Source organism: Podarcis erhardii (assembly GCF_964252035.2).
Source record: "Podarcis erhardii genome assembly, chromosome: 14".
Classification (NCBI taxonomy): domain Eukaryota; kingdom Metazoa; phylum Chordata; class Lepidosauria; order Squamata; family Lacertidae; genus Podarcis; species Podarcis erhardii.
Genome location: NC_138503.1, coordinates 31,973,024 through 31,986,997, shown reverse-complemented (window position 1 = coordinate 31,986,997; position 13,974 = coordinate 31,973,024). Strand labels below are relative to the sequence as shown.

At 44.5% G+C, this 13,974-nt stretch overlaps 1 protein-coding gene across 1 annotated transcript in view; it reads right to left on the bottom strand.

The window, feature by feature from the left end:
• LOC309329466 (uncharacterized protein) overlaps positions 1-4,772 on the bottom strand; it is a 30,445-nt gene extending 25,673 nt beyond the window's left edge. Inside the window, exons 1-6 of the mRNA XM_081840239.1 lie at positions 4,672-4,772; positions 4,538-4,565; positions 3,728-3,776; positions 2,829-2,990; positions 2,435-2,649; positions 1,612-1,715 (exon numbers count right to left, since the gene is read on the bottom strand). Coding sequence (XP_081696365.1) covers positions 1,612-1,715; positions 2,435-2,649; positions 2,829-2,990; positions 3,728-3,776; positions 4,538-4,545 — 538 coding nt within the window. The 5' untranslated portion in view covers positions 4,546-4,565; positions 4,672-4,772. The remainder of the gene's footprint in view (positions 1-1,611; positions 1,716-2,434; positions 2,650-2,828; positions 2,991-3,727; positions 3,777-4,537; positions 4,566-4,671) is intronic.
• Between the last annotated feature and the right edge of the window lie 9,202 nt (positions 4,773-13,974).

Below are 13,974 nucleotides of genomic sequence, written 5' to 3'. Positions count from 1 at the left end.
ATGGGGCAGAGCCTCTGCCGGGCCACGCAGCGAGTCCATCTTTCCTGGTCCCAAGTTCAATCCCTGGCATCTCTAGGTAGGGCTGGGAGAGACCCCTGCCCTCAAACCTTGGAGAACCACTGCCCATCAGTGTAGACAAGACTGGGCTAGATGAACCAATGGTTTGACTCAGAATAAGGCAGTTTCCTATGTTCTGATGTTTCTTCCTATGTTTTGCACATAGCAAGCCTTACAACAACCCTGTAAGGCAGAGTGGTATTATTATCACCCATATTTCAGATTGGGATGGGGGCTCAAGTTGCAGATGGCCTATAGCACCTACTCATCGCCGGAGACCTCAAAGACCACGCTCTTCCCCATCATCATTGTCAAATACTGACACATTCATACAAAACCACATGCAGTTCATATATAAACACACACACCAAACATGCATGCTTCTGCCTAGCAGCCTCAGGAAGCTCTGGCAGCACATTAACAGCTGTCTCATGCTCATAAACATTTTTTTATGATAGAATGATGGCTAGCTGACAAAAAAATGAGCAAGTCGATGCCTGCAGTTCAAATTCAATTCCTGAAGCTCTACAAGTTAAAAGTGTCAAAAGGGGTCATCTCTGCACTCTCCTCGGGGCTGGCCTTTGCCAACCTGATGCCCTCCAGATATTTTTCACTAAAGTTCCCATCAGCCCCAGCTACCACAGCCACGTGGGTTGGGGATGATGGGAAACATGATCTTGAACAGGGGCTACTGTTTGATTTTGGGTTGAAACAGAGGTTGACAAGTGACATTTGCCTCTTTCAGCCCTGTGATTTATTGTCAATTTTGCTTTTCCCCAAATCAAATGGGTGGGAACCGCATGTGTTTTGGCTCTACAGTATATAAATTCAAGCCCTGGATTGCTGGGCTGTTAGACAACCTTATAGAACAGGGGCAGGGAAACATGTATCACTCCAACTGTTGTCGGAACCCAACTCCCATCAGCCCCAGCCAGCATGAGTAATGGTCAAGAATTATGGGAGTTGTAGTCTAACAGCAGTGGGAGACCTGCAGGTTCCCAGTCCCTGTCATAGTATGTTTTCCGTCCAGGCATGGGCCACTAATTAAGCTTTAAAAAACTGAATTGGAGTTAGGGGTGGGAGAGAAATTCAATTCAGTTCACATCTGAAAGCAGATCTATCAAATTTTAATTTTCTAAAACATAGCTGTCCTTTGAAATTTGCTCTTATCCAAATTTTACAACACAGTTCTCCAACAAAATGTTTACAAACATGCATATATTACAGGGAAGTATGCATAAAAATGAATATATTAATGAAGATAGCATACAAAAATGCATTACATTACGGAAAGCTGCTTGCAAAATATGTACACGAGTCAGAAGTACATGTAAAAATGTGTTTTGAGATAATTCACACCAAAATGGTGGTGAATTTTCCCAAGGAAGGTTTTTTAAAAATATAAATAAATCTCAGTTTACTGCAAAATGTGGAGAATTGAATTTAGAACTGTAAAAACATGAGAAACTGAAATTCACAGAGTAATTGCAAAACATTTAAGAGGAGTCAGATTGAGTCCCTGAATTGCCAGAAACAGGCAGAATTGCCCCTTACCGTTAGAATTCAACCCTTTCAGGTAAGGTAGCTGGAAAGACTGAAAGACTTCCTTTTGGAGCTGAGAACTCATCTTGGTAAACTGTGCATCGAGACCTTTAACACTGGGAAGGAAAAGTATATTGTTGTGCAGATGGTGGATGGATTGGTGGGCAAAAGAGAAGAGAAGGAAAAAAATTAGTTCATGATTCTATATACATGTCAGGCTCCCCTTCCACAAAGGATGTGGCTATGGATTCAGGGTGGAAGAGTAAATTGCACTCAGGAGAACCAGTGGGGTTGGGGAAATCACATTTTCAAATGATTGCAGTTTTGAGCGCTGGATGTAAAGGAAGCAGTAATTTCCATTCCATCCTATCTCCATCACAGTCAGAGCTGTTTCCATTCTGCTACAGTTCGGCTTCTGCTAAAACCAACGTTGTTCAACTCGTTTTCCACTATGCTAAAACTAACATAATAAAAAGTGTAATTAATGATGTAATTAATTTCAATTGAAGGGCAGAGCAAAAAGAAATGTGGAAAATAGCAGTCCTTTCCGGACTGAAAAACCTGATAATAGCTACAACTGCTCCTACTTGAGCTTGTGATTTCTGTTCATAACCTCCAATGAACAAGCAAACTGGGGGAAAATTCAGCTTCCATTCTGTTTTTGATGGGATTTGCTGGCATCCCTAGTTGGGGAAATGTGGTTAGACCTTCCCTTTTAGCTGTGGTGCAGGCAGACATTTTTAACCCCTGGTGAAACTGAAGGACATTGAGCAATGAAAGGGTAGCACAGAGAGACTCTTGGTCATAGCCACAGCAACATGAACACAACCCATACATTGCCTGGTACTGTTCGCATCCCATTGTCTCATTGTGAAGGCACTGGAGCATGTCGACAGAGATGGCCGAGATGAAAAGCCGAAGCCTCTTCTGGAACCAGGATGTCACAAAGGCTGTCTCATTGAAACGATCCTCGTTTCTCAGCTTCTCATCCCACAGAGCCCTCAGTATGATAGTTTTCCATTTTGGGGAGATCAGGGAAGAGTTCATGATCTGGAAAGCAAAAAGCTGACCTTGAGGAGTTTCTAGCTGGGAAACCGGAGCTCACGAGGAAGTGGAGAAAAAAGGCAGGGAGGGGAGTCATCATCATCATCATCATCATCATCATTTATTATTTATACCCCACCCATCTGGGCGGCTCCCAACAGGATTAACATATTTTTTATATATACCTTGCGATCAAATGCCTCCAGTGCTTTCTCCAGCTCCTCCCCATCCACTTCACTGAAGAGCACCCTGACTATATCTAATGAAACCTCCTCACTCGTCTTCCTTAGCACAAGTTCCAAGGCGCCAACAATGAAAGTGCTGTTCACTTCAGTCAGGTTCTGGAGCTGAGGAGAGAAATGGGGGGACCTTCGCAATATTGCCTCTTGTGTACAGGAAGACAGCAGAGGCCTATTCATTAAAAGGAACAGGGCCATGCTCCTACCCCACACCTCTGCAGAGGGACTAGCAGAACAAGGGCAGGGCTGGGTAGTTCTGCCTCATCCAACCCCCTGCCAGCCCAACCAACTGGGGATTTTGGATTCCAGCTATTTCCTCTGATGGAAGTTAAGCTATGGAACTCACTGCCACAGGAGGCAGTAGGAGTAGACAAAAGTCATGGAGGAGAGGGCTATCAGTGGCTTCTAGACATAATGGCTATGGTCTGTTGGAGGCAGCAATGCTTTTGAACTCCAGCTGGAGGAAAGCGCAGGAGGGGAAAGAGCTTGAAACCTGTTTGCGGGCTTCCCATGAAGGTTTCTGGTTGGCTCCTGTGAGAACAGGATGCTGGAGTAGATGGGCTATTGGCCTGAACCAGCAGGCTGTTCTCATGTTCTTAGTATTCCTTCCAGCCTGCTAGGTAAAGCCCAGTTTGGCTTCTACCAATGTGTGTGTGTGTGCGTATTTTGGGGGGAGGGTGTTGTTGTTGTTTTGCCTTGCACACCACCTACTCCTAGTGGGCATGCCACAAACACATCAGTGGTGTGACTTGAGTACCACTCCAAGCGTTCTTTCTGGGCCCCCTGCACATGAGCAGATCTTTATTTGGTTCTGAAAACGTAGCCCAGGGTTGTAAATCACTTACATTGTCGCATACAATATGGGTGAGGTTTGGTGATGTTTTGACATCCATCCTGGGAACAAACAGAGGTGGGGGGGGAGAGAGAAATGCACATAGGCTGAAAAGGTAACAATTCAAAGGAGGCTGCCTAAATTCCACTGGTGGATTAAGGTGAGCTAGTTTCTATAGCCTGCAGTACACAAGGGTGTGCCTGATCCAGATTCCATCTACAGCTCTGGAATTCCCCCATGCCAAGAAAGTAGAGTCATATTTTCAACTCTAGAATTCTATGCCCAGCCCACTATTTTCTGAAGCACATGAAAATTCCACATACACACACATATCACACTTTTACTGCCCATCTCTTGACCTCGACTAACCAGAAGCCTAACCCAACCCATCTTCCTTGCCTGCCTTCCATTTTGGAACTGACTTCAGCTTGGTTTCCCAGCTATACATCTACCTCATCTAGCAATTCCAGTTATTATGCATTGCCCCCTGCAAAAAAAAAGATAGGTGGGGTGGGGGGCCATAGATACAGAGCATTGCTTTGCATCCATCTGAAACCCTGGAGAGCCACTGCCAGTCCGCAGAGAGACCAAGGCAGCTTCCTATGTTATGTTCCTAAGAGGAAACAAGATTTGCAATTGTAATTTTATATGTGACAGATGCAAACGTAGGAAGATTGTTCTGAATCTAGGGTCCCAAACCTGGCCCTCATAGGCACCTCCCTTGGTGTCCATCAAGACCTCCTGTCCCCATCCCCCCTGGTTCTTTTTTTAATTTTTGTATCTTAAAAATAAGGGGTTTGGGCTGCTCGCACTTTAGAAATACCTCTCCATGTCTCCACAGACTTCTGAAGCTGTTGCAAAAAGAAAAGAAAAAGAAGTTTAGCCAAGTTTCTTCTACAGTTCCCCAAAATGACTATCCTTTGATGCTGTATATGAGATGCTGTAAGCTTCACATACCATTAATCTTAGCAGCAGGGCACTAGAGGAAAAGGAAAAGAGGCATTGTTATAATAATAGTATATTAATTCCTAATTTAATATGTTGCTATTGGTGACCATGCGACCATGTACCATTCCCTGAATTCACAATCTCCTTGTGTGCCTGTAGTACAGAATAAAGAATCCTCTCTTTTTTAAGTGTCTAGTCTTTATGACTGCAAAATTAACAAATGTTTTAATACACAAGGAGGGAGATATAGATAGATAGATGATAGATAGATGATAGATAGATGATAGATAGATAGATAGATATAGATAGATAGATAGATAGATAGATGATAGATAGATAGATGATAGATAGATAGATAGATAGATAGATGATAGATATAGATAGATAGATAGATAGATAGATAGATAGATAGATAGATAGATAGATAGATAGATAGATGATATAACACATTATTCCCCCTCAGCTGTTGGGAAGGGAACATGATTGTTCTATTTTACGTTATTTTTTAAATGGGAACACGGCTTCAAAAAGTTTTAAGAATCCTTTCTCTACAGCAGCTGTCCTCAACTACAGCTCCCATAAGCCAATAAGCCACAGGTAGCATGGCTGTTCCTTCCCAGTGGTTGCTCATTCTGCTCAAGCCCTGCCCTCCTTCTGGTCAAGGGTTTAGAGGAGCCTTCGCTCATGTGGTGCCCTCCAGCTCACTAGCTGGGACTCATGGGGGTTGTAGTCCAAAATATCTGGAAGGCACCAGATCAGGGAAGGCTGTTCTGCTGCGTCACCTCCTGCTGAAATATGGTTGACACCCCATTTTCTCCAGAAGGTCACCATCGTGCAAGCCCCCACCAGGATTCCTTAGTGCTGAAGCATCATCCAGCCCAACCAATCCTTGCCATTCCGTCCTTAGAAAAATTCAGAGGGCGATGTGCACGCAATTTAAAATATGCAATTCAGGGAGAGGCCCCATCACAGAGGAAGAAAAATACCAGACAGACATTTTAATTTACAACCAATGGGTGGGAATGAAGTTTTGCTTAGCTGCTGGCTTCCTTGGTGAAGCAAGCCCTGATAACAGCAGTCCCCAAAGACCAGGTTAGGGAAGCTCCTGGGTGAGGTCAGAAGGGAGTGTAAGGGACTTACAGATGCATTTTCCACCGTATGTAGCAAGAGCCCTGTAAAAAGAGAGGGGGGAGGAGAGAGAGGCGCCATTAGTGAAAACACCTAGGGATACATGAAGCCCCTTTATATCGTCAGGCCATTTGGTTCAGCATTGTCTTTTGACAGCAGGTTTTGAGGTTCTTCTCAGGCAGAGGCCCTACACTGAGATCCTTTGGGCTGGAGATGCTGAGGACTGAACCCACCACCTTCCGCATGTGAAGCAGGTGCTCTACCAACTGAGCCACGGCCCTTCCTTTAAGACATAGGAACACAGGAAGCTACCTGACACAGAGTCAAACCAAGGGTCCATCTAGCTCAGTATTGTTTGCATTGGTCTGAAATCTCTTGCAGGGAGTTGGTAATAATAATAATCATAATAATATAATTTATTATTTATACCCCGACCATCTGGCTGGGTTTCCTCAGCCTCTCTGGGCGGCTTCCAGCAGAATATTAAATACAATGATTCATCAAATATTGAAAGCTTCCCTAAACAGGGCTGCCTTCAGATGTCTTCTAAATGTCAGGTAGTTGTTTATTTCTTTGACATCTGGTGGGAGGGTGTTCCACAGGGCGGGTGCCACTTCCGAGAAGGCCCTCTGCCTGGTTCCCTGTAACTTCGCTTCTTGCAGTGGGGGAACCGCCAGAAGGCCCTCAGCGCTGGACCTCAGTGTCTGGGCAGAACGATGAGGGTGGAGACACTCCTTCAGGTATACTGGGCCAAGGCTTTTTAGGGCTTTAAAGGTCAGCACCAACACTTTGAATTGTGCCCGGAAACCGGAAACTATGAATTGTGCCTGGGACCTATGGCAAGGGAGATGAATCCAGGTGCAAGAGTATTTCATAACTTTGTTAGGTTGACTTCCTTTTACTAGAAGTAGGTTGACGCTCTCTGAAGAGAAGGTATGCGAAGTGGGAAATATATTGGGGGAGCAACAGCGACTCACCAAGGTAAAGGCCAAATGCTGCCAGCAGGAATGAATTGCGACACACCAGCACCATGACGAGTCCCGGCTAGAAACTGGAAAAGGAAAAGAGGGACCATAAAATCATAGAACTGTCGAGTTGGAAGGGATCTAAAGGGTCATCTAGTGATCATGTGTGATCGTGTGCTGATCACCACTGACACACCAGCATTAAAGGGTGTTGAAACAACTCTATAATTTTCAAATTAAGTTACAGAGTTTGAAGGGGATAAAGGCAGAAATGTCCGAAAATCCCAATGGAAACAGAAACAGGAGTGAAAATTGCAGGGGGCTTATTAGTTCCATGACCAGAATGAAAATCAAACCTGTAGGTATGAGGAGTATTCCCTGCTGTTGCTTTTGGTGCACAAATGATAGATAATTGATTACTTCCCCCTCCCGTTTGCATTGTGTTTCCTTTGCATTGAAATGAATGGCACGGAACAACATAATGCTAACAGAATTATTTACTTGAAATTTCTGCTTATCCGACGGCAAGACGAATAGCACAAAAGTAACTTAAATTTTGCAGCAAGGAACGGTGGATCAGACCCACATCAATCTTGCCTAGCATGCCACCTTCAATGGTCAGATGCCTCTCAGACCTCACAAGCCACAAAAGAAGGTGGACAATAATAGACATCTTCTGTATTTGAAGGCTTCCTTATCAGCCTGATTAGAGCTCAGCCAAAATTTGTCCGAAGACATATCCCCCAGGAAATGCCTTTCTCTCTCTCTCTCTCTCTCTCTCTCTCTCTCTCTCTCTCTCACACACACACACACACACACACACACACACACACACACACGAGAAACAGGGAGACAACTTTGCAAACTTTTCTCTGATTTATTTTTCCATCACAGCCACACTCTCCTGAATCTGAGGCACAGCAGATGACACAAAGCACAGTTGCTGCTGCTGTCCCTTTCAGCAGCAAAAGGGAAGAAAATGTTAACTGTTTAACTATTTAACTATTGCCAGATTCTGGAAAGAGCTAAAGGGTACAGGGTTGGATTACTGGTATGGGAGAATGTGGAGGTTAGCTTTAGTGGAGATACTTACATATTGTTATGAGGTTTTTTTGAAGGGGGCAAGTAGGCTGTATGCTGAGACCCTTTGAACCCCTGGATCCAGCAAGTGTTAACAGAGGAACATAGCAAAGGGGTTCTGTGTGAGACGGGCAGATGGGTGGAGCCACCCCCCAACTTATGAATAGTTAGAAGGGCAAAGCCAGACTTGAGAGTTGCAGTGATGTGAGCTAGAGGAAAAAGCAGCAAGCTGCAGAGAGCAATGTTTGATTTCTGTTTGAATCCAAGGCTGCAGCTATTGGAAAAACAAGGCCCTTTTTGGGGTGTCAGTGCTGTGAATCCTTCCATCATAGGCTCAAATTGTATACAGTGGTACCTTGGGTTACATACGCTTCAGGTTACATACACTTCAGGTTACAGACTCCGCTAACCCAGAAATAGTACCTCAGGTTAAGAACTTTGCTTCAGGATGAGAACAGAAATTGTGTGGCGGCAGCAGGAGGCCCCATTAGCTAAAGTGGTGCTTCAGGTTAAGAACAGTTTCAGGTTAAGAACGGACCTCCAGAACGAATTAAGTACTTAACCCGAGATACCACTGTATATGTGTAAATTAATCATATATCCTAAAGACACCACAATCTCTGCTATGCCTCATTTCCAAATGAAACACAAACCTGGGTAAACGCCTGGAACCCCTGGAATCTCACATCACTCAGAGATTGGGGTGACATGAAACAATATAAATTGAAGACAATTTAGGGGGCAAGCAAAGCATGATTACTTCTGTAGGCAAAGCAGATGCTCTCCCCCCTTTGTTGTTGTTTAGTCGTTTAGTCGCGTCCGACTCTTCGTGACTCCAGGGACCAGAGTATTTCATGAGAGTCCCATGTACTGCAAGAAGATCAAACCTCTCCATTCTTAAGGAAATCAGCCCTGAGTTCTTACTGGAAGGACAGATCTTGAAGCTGAGGCTCCAGTACTTGGGCCACCTCATGAGAAGAGAAGACTCCCTGGAAAAGACCCTGATGTTGGGAAAGATGGGCACAAGGAGAAGGGGACGACAGAGGACGAGATGGTTGGACAGTGTTCTCAAAGCTACCAGCATGAGTTTGAGCAAACTGCGGGAGGCAGTGGAAGACAGGAGTGCCTGGCCTGCTCTGGTCCATGGGGTCACGAAGAGTCAGACAAGGGGGATAGCATCTGCTTTACCTGCAGAAGACCCCAGGTACAATCCCCGGCACCCCTGGGTAGGGTTCAGAGAGACTCCTGCTCAATTCCTGGAAAGTCACTGCCAGTCAGTGGGGAGAATACTGGGTTATATGAATCCCAACAGTTTGATTCAGTACTGTATAAGGAAACTTCCCAAGTTTCTATGTATCACTTTTTATGATGCTGCTTTTCTTGTTTTGATGTTGTATTTTTTGCATATCACATAGAGATTTTTAATTCTGAGCAGTTTATAAATGCTTTTGAATGAATAAATAAATAAATAAATAAATAGAAAAGCATTTTGATCTGCATACGGATTAATGCATTTCTTTTTCATCCTGTGTCAAAGTTTTAGAATGCTCTACAGTGTGGTCACTGACTTCTTGCTGAACCAGAACTACAGTATATAGGTTGAGAAAGAACAGAAGATCCTCTGAGTGATGAAACAATGAAAAAATAAATTAATCTAGTTTAGGGAAGTCAAAGGCAAAGCGGGTCTGGAACCCTTAATAGTTAATTAGATGGTGTCCAACCAGTGCACATTTTCAACCTCATTTGGATTTGCTACTATTATTTCCATCCTTCAAAACCATAGTAACAATTATTATTATTTTATAACGTGCCATCGGTGTATGTCATGCTTTACAGAATCTCAAGCAGATCTCTGCCCCCAAGGAACTTACAAAGTAAGAAATCAACGATTGTGGGACGGGGGAGAAGCAGAGGAGAAACAGACAAAGAAATCGAAGTGGGAATGAGGTGAAAGTGAAAGATTTCAGGAAAGGCTGCAAGCAGACTGAATCTTCACCTACCTGTATGTAGCAAAACCCACCTTCCAGAGGAGACAGGTATCCCTGAGATGAATAATGTAAAAGAACAGGTCTTTGCCAGCCTGTCCTGATCTTATCCCTCGAGGGCGTGGGATGTCGGAGGGGACAGGGTGTGACAAGTGTCAGCTTTCCAGCAAACCTTCGGAAAGGGCCAGAACTGGGCTGGGCGTTGACCCTGCCTCCGTCATTTGCTCAGATTATGTAGAACCGCTGCAACTTTGGTCACATTCAGCTTCAGAAACCCTCCACAATCCTGGTGGAAATTGTTCAGTATGCTGTTTATATTGCTAAAGGCGCATTCTCCCTTTGGCAGTAAAAATGCAAAAAAATAAAATAAAAAATGAATGGAGCCTTACATGCAGGTAAGTTCTGCTCAGAGTAGACCCATTGAAATTAAAGAACCAAAGTTGACCATGCCCATTAACTTCACTGGGTCTACTCTGAGTAGGACTAGCATGGGACACAACTGTAAATAACAGTCAACTTGATGCCCTTTCATGATACCCAAGATCAGATGCCTGAGGCGGCTGCCTCATGGTGCCTAGTGGTAGGGCCTGCCCCACAGCTGTTGAAACAAGCTTATCAGATCACTTTAATGTGTGTTCTCAAAGTTTTGCCTACGTATTTCACTTGTTACAGAAGGCAGAGGAGCTGCGAGCTAGCCAAAAGCGGCAACTATTTGTGGTTAGCACCACATATGAAGGTGATATATACAAAGTCAGACTATTGCCACAGGCCACATCCACGCCATACATTTAAAGCTTTATTATACCACATTTCCTGTCATGGCTTCCCTTAAAGAATTCTGGGAACTGTAAAGTGTTAAGGGTGCAGAGAGTTGTTAGGAGACTCCCTCAATCCCTCTTCCCAGGGAACTCTGGAAATTGTAGCTCTGAATTCATTGCACGCAGAACCGTTTCCCTTCTGCTGCAGTTCATCTCCTGCCAGCAACTATTCATCCCACTTTCCACTGTGGCGACACTTTACATAATTAATTATGTAACTACATTGCCATCACGTCATTCAGCTTCATTCATTTCAAAGCAAAGGAAACGCAATGCAAAAGGAGGGGAGGTCATCAATTACGTATCGTTTGTGGACTAAAAGCAACAGCAGCAGCAAATACCAATAGCATTCACTAGATTGGTTTCCATTCTGGTCCTGAGATGAGAAAGCAAACACTGGCAATTTCCAGACCCATTTTCATCAGAATCATCCAATCCTAATAGCGGGGTCAGTCCTGCTTCCCATGTCCAGCTTCCGGTGGTGTGTGGTGTGTGCGATTCTTCATGCTTTCTTGCAAAGACAACTCCCTGGTTATAAAACTATCAAAACCTGCTGGACCTGATGTTATCTCAAGGGAGATAACCCACACCCTCTGGCCTTGTGTGTGAGGGAGAATGAGAATTCAGAATGGGCACCTTGGCTGCTCCTTATTTACTTACCAAAAAGGCAGCATCTATAAAAACAGGACGACAAGGAGCACACCTAATCTGAGCCAGCCCCAAACCCTGCTCCTCCCATGCCAAGGTCTCTCCCTGAAATATGAGAATAAGTCCACATTCACACCATGCATTTAAAGCATTATGATACCACATTATTTAGTAGTAGTAGTAGTGATAGTAATAGTAGTATACCGCCCTTCATCCGAAAATCACAGGGCAGTTCACAACATAAAAATAGAAAATGAGAACACAAAATGCATAATAAAACTAGAACAAGAACAAACCAAGAACCCCTCTCCCACAAGCACATTTAAAAGAGCATAGAATGTTAATCAGCCAAAGGCCAGGTTAAAGCAGTCATAGCTTCTATGGCTGGGAGCTGTAGTTTGTGAAGGGTACTGAGAACTACTAGGAGCCCCCCTATTCCCCTCACACATCTACCATTCCCATGACTGTTAAAAGCAGTATGATCCTGCTATAGACATACGGTGCGGTGTGGACTGAATGCCTCAGAGAATGTGCAAAATGCTTGCCCTGGACTTAGGAAAGGGGGAGAAAATTGGTGCAGTATGCATTTAAAACTGTTAGCAAAACAATACGCAAACCAAAACCCAACTATTTTTTGAAACTTGCACTTCTCCAGATTTTGCAGTTCAGTTCTCCAGCCAAGTAATGTGTACAAAAGTGCGTTGGTTAAGTGTGTGTCAAAATGTGTACATTGGTGGGAACAAAATAATTAAAAGATTGCATTAAGGGAAATTTTGCTTTTCGCAAAATAGCATACAAATGCGTGTGTGGTAGGAGAAAACCACACAAAAACGCTGACAAGTTTTCATGTTTTTCTTTTTAAGAACAAATTGTAAACTGATGTAGCAATGTAGAGCCCAGAATTTCACATTGGAAAAATCAGAAACAGAAATTGACAGATCCTCCTGTGCCTACATAGAACCATAGAGTTCAAAGGGTCCATATTTGAACCCTAGAAACCTCCCCAAGCCACACCCCTCACTCCCTGGAGTGTTTTAACCTGGCTTGAAAGTGGAACTCTGACCTCTTGCTTGCCTGAATGGAGGCTGCAGAGGGGTGTTTGAGTATGTGCAGAAACTACCTTGCTATACTATGGTTCAAATGTACATCAATTGCACCACCTGGTTTTGCCTCTGTTCCCAAACCGTCACTCGCATGTGGCCCTTCAAAGGCTGTTTTGGTGGGAATGTGGCCCTCAGTCTGAAAAAAAAGGTTCCCCAGCCTTTCCTTACCAGGTAGGAGTATTCTGGAAGGGGAGAATTAAAGAGTTGGATAGGAGTATGCCAGGAAGTTAAAAAACTGTCCTCTGTGGGACAATTTCAAGAGGGAGGAAAGGGGGAAAGGACACTTCTCAGAGGCACTCTCTGCCCTTCCTCTCTTTTATATAGCAAAAAAAAAAAAAAATGTTCCTGGCCAGCCCCAAACCTGAACCCTGCACTGTCATGTTAACACAGAAGCAGAAAGCCTCAGAAAGGAAGGAAAGACCCCCTTCCCTATACTACCTTACCCTACCAACCAACACCTGCTACAATACTCCTGTTCCAGGCTGGCAGAGATCGTGTTGATACACTGCAACTTTTTGTTGCAGTAGCAGCACCCCCGCATTATCCATACGCAAGCAAACATAAGCAGCTGCTTTCCACTGAGTCAGTCTTTTTATGTTCTGGCATTGCCTTGTTGAATTTTCCTCAGCTTGTTGATAATGGGGAAACTTGTTCGTTTTGAAGCAGGTCAGCCAAGTTTGCCTGGGCTTCAGAGAATTCCAGCCTGGCCAGTACGGGCTCATTCTTTACTGGCCGCTCCTAGTGTGCCCTGGCATTCCTTGGGTCACCCTGGCTTCCTCCCTCCGAAGAAATGATTGGCTTCGCAAGGCCATTTGACCAAAGGCTCGAGCAAACCCAGACGGCCTCCAGTCTCGTGGTCCTTTACCTGAGGGAAACAGTATTTTCGACCCACCCATTTTGCACACCTGGAAACAAAACAAAAAAATAGTGCTCCATTGCAGGAGGGCTCCAGTGGACATTTGACCCTGAGTGTGAACTCCTAGCACAGGAAGAGACACAGAGAAAACTGGGTGGGAAATGCTGTAAGAGGAACTCTATGTTTAGAACATAATATGCCCATGGCAGGTGTCTCGAATATTAGTCAGTGCCGGGGTGGATGGTCTGTGTTGGGGTGGAGCAAAGGAGTGAGCAATCAAACGATAGAGAGAGCAATCTCCTAGGAATTCAGCAGGGAGCCTCAGGCAAGCCTCCCTCTCTCGCGCTCATTGCGCTGTGCTGAAATCTGTCCTTTGAACACAGGAAGCTGCCATCTAGCTCAGTATTGTCTACACTGAACGGCAGCAGCTTTCCAGTTTCCAGGCAGCGGCGCTCTCTCCCAGTCCTACCTGGAGGTACCATTGGGGATTGAACTTGGGACTTTTTGTATGCAAAGCAAGTGCTGTACTATTCACTTATTTTCCTTCCCCTAAAACGTAGGATTCTAGTCCTCATCGTTCTGAAAAGGCTGCTTTAAGTAGGAACACAGGGAGTTGCCTTATACCAAATCAGACAAATGGTCCCATCCAGCTCGGTCCTGTCTCTGCACTGACAGTGGCTCTCCAGTGTTTCAGGCAGGCGTTGGCGTGATGCTGAGCTTACCTTATCA